This window comes from Cordyceps militaris (assembly GCF_000225605.1).
Source record: "Cordyceps militaris CM01 unplaced genomic scaffold CCM_S00002, whole genome shotgun sequence".
In the NCBI taxonomy this organism is placed as follows: domain Eukaryota; kingdom Fungi; phylum Ascomycota; class Sordariomycetes; order Hypocreales; family Cordycipitaceae; genus Cordyceps; species Cordyceps militaris.
In genome coordinates, this window is record NW_006271970.1 from 5,246,572 (window position 1) to 5,254,546 (window position 7,975).

The 7,975-nt window shown below is 55.6% G+C and overlaps 2 protein-coding genes across 2 annotated transcripts in view; both read left to right on the top strand.

Annotated features, from left to right (window-relative positions):
• Nucleotides 1-3,205: 3,205 nt before the first annotated feature.
• On the top strand, nucleotides 3,206-5,137 carry CCM_03586 (Cytochrome P450; the record flags this gene model as incomplete). Its single annotated transcript, XM_006668737.1, has 7 exons — nucleotides 3,206-3,556; nucleotides 3,613-3,625; nucleotides 3,675-3,881; nucleotides 3,936-3,977; nucleotides 4,030-4,167; nucleotides 4,217-5,046; nucleotides 5,099-5,137. The coding sequence occupies 7 exons, from the start codon at nucleotides 3,206-3,208 to the stop codon at nucleotides 5,135-5,137; spliced, it is 1,620 nt and encodes a 539-aa protein (XP_006668800.1).
• A 1,511-nt stretch (nucleotides 5,138-6,648) lies between these two features.
• CCM_03587 (chitinase 3 precursor, putative) overlaps nucleotides 6,649-7,975 on the top strand; it is a gene marked incomplete at both ends in the record, with an annotated part of 1,606 nt that continues 279 nt past the window's right edge. The window contains 2 exons of the mRNA XM_006668738.1: nucleotides 6,649-6,687; nucleotides 6,871-7,974. Of these exons, the coding sequence (XP_006668801.1) occupies nucleotides 6,649-6,687; nucleotides 6,871-7,974 (1,143 nt within the window). The remainder of the gene's footprint in view (nucleotides 6,688-6,870; nucleotide 7,975) is intronic.

Below are 7,975 nucleotides of genomic sequence, written 5' to 3' on the forward strand. Positions count from 1 at the left end.
GTGCGGGGATGGTCGTCAATGTCCCAAACTCGCAGGAACCGATTCTGGTCGGCTTGAGCCTAGTAGGCCAAGGCAGACGGCGTATGCGTTGCCTCAGACTTGTTCATCGCAGATATGTAAACCATTTCCTTATAATAGACTTGTTTTGTGCTTATCGTCTTGTCTCGATCCATGCGCCCCTAATCTCCATTCTTCTGCCTGAACAGGTCATGACAAGCCCAGAGCCTGGTGCGGAGCAGTGTGCTTCTATTAATATCAAAGCCGTCGAGTGCCATATCGGGCGGTAGCTCTCGGGACAGCGAGTGGTCCGTCGGCCGGAGGCCACAGGCAAGCATGCGCTGGCTCTGCATGCGGCCTTGTTGGCGTATCGACAGCGTCAGCTCTCCCAACACCATAAATCGGTCCTTCCAGACGACTTGCAGCAGCCTTCCCGCAGGTTCTAAACAGGACGGCAGATGGCCAGCCCCAAGGGGAGATAGATAGGTAGGTCGCTGTCGTCCGGCTGTTCGGAGGCGAACTGTCTCGGTGAAATAGTGCTTCAGCGGCTCCCACATACACAAGGGGCCGGCAAGGACATCATGTGCCATACAGCGAGCCAATGATATGCTTCTTCCATGGGATTGATGCGGAGCCGGAAACAAATGTCCGACATGTTTTTTGTTGTCCAACTCTCTCACCTGTGCAACACGGCATGCGGGCTGACGCAACACACACGGCCTGGCAGCCCCGCGCCTGTGTAGCAGTTGTGCATTCGAGATCTGACGTGGCCGCTCGTCGGCAGCAACATACGTGCAGCAAAGTTCGAGGATTCTATTGAGCTCACGCCTGCATGGAAGACGGGGGTGCCATGCCGCCGGCAGTTCAATAGGTTGTGTGTGACGACGCTGCATCTCGCATGCTGCAGCTTACCGGTGAGCAAACTTGGCAGTTCGGAATAAGGTTTGATGGCGACATTGTCATCTCGATTGATTACTCTGCATTGCGATTTCGCTTAACACGCCTTGGCATCATCTGTTGTTGTTAGGAAAGTGACCAGCCCTTGGCTTGCTGTCATGCTGAATCTGGTGGTTCAACGACTAGCTTAATAAAACTTGAGCGGGGAGCTGGACAAGAAATCATCATTCCTACAACAACACTCTCATACTTGAGCAGCCCGTCAGTCTCACAGCCTGAGACACGAAGTTGAGCCAAGTCGATCGACAGACCGAAACTGTACTCCGTACGGAAAATGATCTTTTTGGGAGGCGGGGGCTCTGAGACGGACGAGGCAAACATCTGGGATTTGGCATACAAGGCTGGCCAACGAGTCGTCATCTGGCCGTTTGCGATGCCCTCAAGCCGGTGGCAAGGCACCAAAGAATGGATCGCCAGCTCTTTGATGCGATTCGGCACGTTTCAGTCCATTTCGCTTGGTCTTGAAGGACCCGACTTTGGACTTTGCGACGCCGACATTGTCGCGATTCCGGGCGGAAATACCTTTCGGCTGCTGCATCACCTGCAGAAGCATAATTTGCTGAGCGCCCTGCGGGGCTTTTTGGACAAGGGCGGGCGCATCTATGGAGGTAGTGCCGGCGCACTCATCCTCGGGGCCAGCATCTCCATTGCGGACAGTAGCGCGGGCGGGCAGGACGACGACATCATGGGCGATCTGGAGAACCTGCAAGGGTTGGACGTGCTCCGTGGCTGCGTGGCGTACCCTCACTTTGAACTAGGCGTCGACCGGTTCGAGGGTCACTGCCACCGCTGGAGTCTGGAGCATGGGGTGACGGTGATTGGCATGCCAGAGAGGTGCGGCGTCGAGTTTGGTCCTTCAGGGCGCGCGTTGAATGCGGGGCCGTCGCCAGCATATGTATTCACACCCGACGGGCGACGAATGGTTTGGGCAGCGAATGCGACACTTTCATTCCCTCTGTGCCCTGATGTGTATATATAGTCCTGAGCTCCCGACCTTCTTTATGCTGCTTATTCTCTTTGGGCCATTTCGAGCACGCGTCAATGATTGGGTTTGCTGGGAGGTGATGGCCAGTAGCGACAATGCGTCGAGACAAGGCTGCGCCTTGGTGCATGTCCCTGTCCTCGCAGCTTGACCTTGAAAGCAGAAGCGGCGAGATAGCCGCCAAGGAATGTGGCCTGAACTGGGTGCTGGCTTGTACGTCAACCGGCTGAGCATCTTTCGAGGTGAGGTCTAGAAGAAAAAGACTGGTGATGGCCGCACCAGCGGCGTTATTATCCGAGACGTAGCTGAGCGGATCAGCGGATTGACCGAAAAGAGGCGGTTCTTAGTAGTTTTCTCCTCGCGCCACACAGCATATCGGCTTGAAATATTGTGCGTTGACAGGCATTGCGGTTACACAAGACTGGTGCGGTGTGATGAGCGTGGGGTGGCGCGTTCGTGGAGTGGAGGGGAGGGCCATGGGGGCTGCAGGATTTCGGGGGCCAACGAGAGACAATTGGATTGTGTCTGAGCGTCAATGTTAGTATTTGTTTTGTGCTTGTTGGACATGGCAAGAAAAAAAAAAGAAATCACACGTTATGATTGGTGGTCGCGTGCCGCGGAGCACGCCGACGGCAAGGACTAGCCGGCGCCTGGGCTAAGCAGACGGCGATCCGGAGAAGCGACAACAGCAAGAAACAAAGCCACACCAAAAGGTGGGATATCCGTGCGCAGCCATATTTCAGACGGAATGGCCCGCGGAAGGCTTGGAGGGAGGAGGAGAAGGGCTTTCGCCCAACCCCGGTTCCCCATGGCCCACGGCAAGCCCACACAATGTGCAGACGGGCTGTCATGCTGCAGGCTGTAGGTAATTTGCTGCAATCCGATAGGGCCAACGGCTAATGAAGGTGTGATGCTTTGGAGGATGCGACAAGGCAGGGTGTGCGTGCATGTTAAGGCAAGGATGGCGACAAGACGACTGCAGTCGAGACAAGATTGAGTTGCCGTTGCCGCCAGCTGCCAACTGCCAGCTGCCAGCTGCCAGCCGCCTGCTTACCTACCTACTTATGTACCTATCTACTCAGGGTATTCTGCGACGGCCGGTTTTTTTTACATGCATGCGCCTTACACCATCATAATACTACTGTCTTGTACCTATATAAAAGGGTGCCGAGTGTCCCATAGTTATCTGCCTTCTCCTGCATTCGCAAACGCGGTTGCTGCCAACAGACTGCAACTGGCACCCGGATTCGCAAACGACGACTCTTCACCATGGAGACGCCAGACATGATCGCCGGCCTCACCTGGAACCTGGCCGTCTGCACCTCTCTCGCATGCTGGCTCGTCTACGCCGTCTGCTTGGGCGTCTACCGGCTGCGGTACAGTCCCATTGCGCACCTGCCCGGCCCCAAGCTCGCCGCGCTGACGCAGTACTATGAATTCTACTACGACATTATACTCGGTGGCCAGTACACCTTTCGCATCGTCGAGATGCACAAGGAGTACGGTCCGGTCGTGAGGATCAATCCCTGGGAGGTCCATGTCAGTGATCACGACTTTCACCCGGAGCTCTACGCCGGGCCGCACCGCCGTCGCCACAAGTGGTTGTTCTGGGCAAAACAGGTGAGGAAGGCTCTTTATGTAGAAATAATAATGGACTTTTGCTGACCTCTCTATAGTTTGGAGCTCCTCGTACGTAACAGCGATGCCGCCTTTCTCGGCACATTCTGACTCTGCGTAGACAGTGGCTTGGCGACTCTAGACCACGACCATCATCGACTCCGACGAACCCCTCTGAATCAATTCTTCTCGACCAAGAGCGTTCGTGATCTCCAACCCATCCTCGAAGAGCGGGTGGATCGGCTCCTGGGTCGCCTGCGCGACGAAGGAAAGAAACGTTCGACGGAGCCGATGAATATCATGTATCCGTTCTCTGCTTACACCAATGGTGCGCTTCCTTGTGTATCACTGAAACGTAGCCAGAGCTAACAAGCGCATACAGACGTCATCAACGAATACGCATTTGCGCGCAGCGACCATCTCAGTATGCACGCGAGCCGGACTATGCATCAAAGCACTAACGCATCGCAGTCGAGGAGCCCGACTTTGGCGCTCACACCACGGACAGCCTGCTCCAAGGCACACATATGGGGGCCCCATTATCAAGCACATGAACTGGGCCCTTACCCTCGTCAACGCCCTGCCGGAATCAATTTCCGGTCGCTGGGTACCTGGTACGTCGTTTCCTCTGCCAACACCGCGAGCATGAACTCACAGTCACAGGTTGGGACGGCTGGCTAAAGCTGAAAAACGATGTACGCCACCAAATTGACGACATCAAGGCCACCAAGGGCACCAAGCACTGGGAGCTCGACGTTAGCCACCCGACCATTTTCCACGAGCTGCTATCTTCAGATCTACTACCCGATGTCGAAAAGGAGACGGCGCGGCTCGCCCAGGACGGCCAGATCCTTGTCCAGGGCGGCACGCTGACCACCTCCTGGACGCTCTCCCTCGCCGTCTTCCACCTGTGCCACCGCCCTGAGACACTGACTCGGCTGCGCGACGAGCTCTTCGCGGCCATACCGGACCGCAACGCCGAGGTGCCCCTGGCCCAGCTAGAGAGCCTACCGTACCTGCGCGCCGTCGTCAAGGAGGCGCTGCGGCACGGCGTCGGCACCAGCAGCCGGCTCTCGCGTATCGCGCCCGACGAGTCCTTTGACGTGGCTGACCCCGCCACCGGGCACTCGCACCACATCCCCGCCGGCACTGTCATCAGCATGAGCCCGTACCGCACCATTATGAACGACGTCATCTTCCCGGACCCGCTCGGCTTCCACCCGGAGCGCTGGCTTGACGAGGACGCCCGCCTCGACGGTTACCTCATCATGTTTGGCGGCGGCACCCGCGTCTGCCTGGGCCAAGCCCTCGCCCAGGCCGAGCTGCATCTCATGCTCGCTAAGCTCTTTCGCCGCTGGGGCAGCGGAGGTGTCGTCGGCGGCGACCCGACGGGCGACCGCCGCGAAGGTGACATTGGCATGTTTCGCATCTTTGAGACGACACCGCGAGACTGCCAGATGGCGTCGGATTATTTTATCCCTATTCCTTACAAGGTACGTGGCCTGAGCGACAAAGACAATGAGGTAAAAGCTAATGATTTCGTAGGGAAGCAAGGGTCTGCGATTTCTTCTGGAGGCATGTTGATAAGCACTGCGGAGAAGTGCGGATGTACTTGCATCACACAATTTATCACGGGATGCATGTCATAAAGCCGGTATTAGCTTGAAATCATTTCGATCATATTAATGGTTCTCGTCAACTATTTAATCTTTGCACTTTTTTGTTCGTTTGCCACGCTATGCACTTGTCGTTGCGGAAGGATCTTTACTAAAACGATGCACGTTTAAAGTGCCACATGAGCTCAAGTCATATTACACCGTCGACTTTTAGTAGTCGACACGTGAACCAGCCCCTGGCTAAAAGGAACCGCGTCGATACGCATGTTGCTCGTGAGACTTGTCGCGTGATGCAACTTGGCCAGTCGCCCGCTGGATGGTCGCACGTGGGGAACATCAACGGAACACCGAGTTGTATGGCAACAACCGCATTTCGACTCAGGAATAACCCCCCAAAGGTTAAATGACTTTTGGTACCCCGGTTGTGACTCTCAGCAGGGGCTGTGTAACTGATGTATTTAACGTTACTTGGGCGCTACAGGAGGACTGAGGCTTGAACATGCAGACAGTTCTGGCAGTACTGAGTGCTCGAAGAAGACATTGGGTAACGGCAGCTGACTTCGGTTTAAGTTCAAACTAGATCAAGCATCTCGAAAGATAGTCTGCTGCCTCCCGCCAATCGCTGAGTTGGCTCCAAACTCTCTCGCAGGGGACAAGGAGCTGAAAGCCTAACATCTACAAAGGGGGAACTATCAGGCTGACCCTAAACGCCAACTTACCCAACTTATCGGAGTCTCTTTCAGGGGCGCAACTCCAAATCTCATAAGCGCCTTCGGAGAATAGTCCGTTAGTTCGCTTGACAACTCGATCCTTTGTTCATCTCGATCCTTTGTTCATCTCGATCCTTGGTTCATCTCGATCCTTTGTTCATCTCGATCCTTGGTTCATCTCGATCCTTTGTTCATTGGCCCTTTGCCCTCCAGCCACCTCCATGTGAAGCGAATAAAAGGAACCGAGGAGAATAGAGCGAGCTAGCGCAGGAACGTCGCATCTATCCGTGCGACCAATCTCTACCCTCGCCCAATGACAATCGGGCGCCACATCGCCAACACGGCTGGAGCGGCATCCCTCGTCACTTGGCAGCTGGTCCTTCCTATCTCGGCCGATGCCACCTTCTCAGCTCTATCGTTACCACACCAGGGCATGTGCATTCTCCGGCCCCGTGCCCAGAACCTGCCATGACCGGTCCGGACTTGGTCCGATTGAATGGACTCGGGGGCCGACTTGATTTTTTCTTATCCGTGGTGGCGGATGCCGTCATAGTATGTAACGTCTCCTCCTTGTTGGGTGATGGTCTACTCGGTGGCAGCCTCTCTCTGGAATACGACCTCAAGCGCTGGCGACTAGTACCCCGAAAGGCAGGTCATCATGACCAGTGTAGGATGCTCGGAGGTGTAATCGGGCCATTGCCAACATTTCTGGCAACAGTGTTCTAGAAGAATTGTTTGTGATATATATGGTGAGACCTCCCCGGTGACGATGTTCTCGCACATTCCAGGCGTTGATCACAAAGAGACCGTCCTACAATGACCTCTGACATTCCTTTTATTTTCCCTTCGTATATTCATACCATTCCTTTTATTTTCCCTTCGTATATTCATACCATAACACCTTCTACATATTCTATTTACCATAACACCTTCTACATATTCTATTTACCATAACACCTTCTACATATTCTATTCATACAATCCTTTATAGTATTTTCAACTTTCACAAAACGAGATGCGCTCCTTGTCTCTTCTCGCCCGCCTCGGGCTCACCAGCCTCGTCGCCGCTTCCACCCTGGCCGTCCACCAAGCGCCCGGCGCGCAAAACGTCGTCTACTGGGGCCAAAACGGCGGCGGAACCATTGAGAACAACGACCTCGGCGCCTACTGCCAGTCCAACTCGGGCATCGACGTGCTCGTGCTGGCCTTTCTCTACCAGTTTGGCCATGACAACACCATCCCGTCGGGCACCGTCGGCCAGTCGTGCTCCATCAGCAACGCCGGCGCGGGCCAGAACTGCGAGGCGCTGGTGGCGGCTATTGGCAAGTGCCAAGCCGCCGGCGTCAAGATTGTGCTCTCGCTCGGAGGCGCCACCAGCTCGTACTCGCTGCAGTCGCAGGCGCAGGCCGAGAAGATTGGCCAGTACCTCTGGGACTCGTACGGCAACTCGGGCAACACGAAGGTGCAGCGCCCATTTGGCAAGAATGCGGTGGACGGCTTTGACTTTGACATTGAGCTGAATGGCGGCAGCAGCCAGTACTACCAGTACATGATTGCGAAGCTCCGTCAGAACTTTGCCAAGGACTCTTCCAAGAAATATGTCATTACGGGTGCTCCCCAGTGCCCGATTCCGGAGCCTAACATGGGCGAGATTATCGCCAAAAGCCAGTTTGACTACCTCTTTGTCCAGTTTTACAACAATAACAACTACAGCGTCCCGTGCGCTCTGCCCATCAACGGCAACGCGCCGTTCAACTACAATAACTGGACCAGCTTCATCGCCTCGACGCCGTCCAAGGATGCCAAAATCTTCATCGGCGTCCCGGCCTCGACCCTGGCGGCCAACGGCAGCCCCAGCGGCGCCACCTACTACGCTACGCCCGCCCAGCTGGCGACCATTGTCAACGACTACAAGAGCGACGCGCACTTTGGCGGCATCATGATGTGGAGCGCGGGCTTCTCCGACTCCAACGTCATCAACGGCTGCACGTATGCCCAAGAGGCCAAACATATTCTCGTCAACGGCGGTCCTTGCGGCTCCGGCGGCCCGCCGCCTCCTAGCAGCACCACCAGCGCTCCGCCCGGCGGCAGCCCGG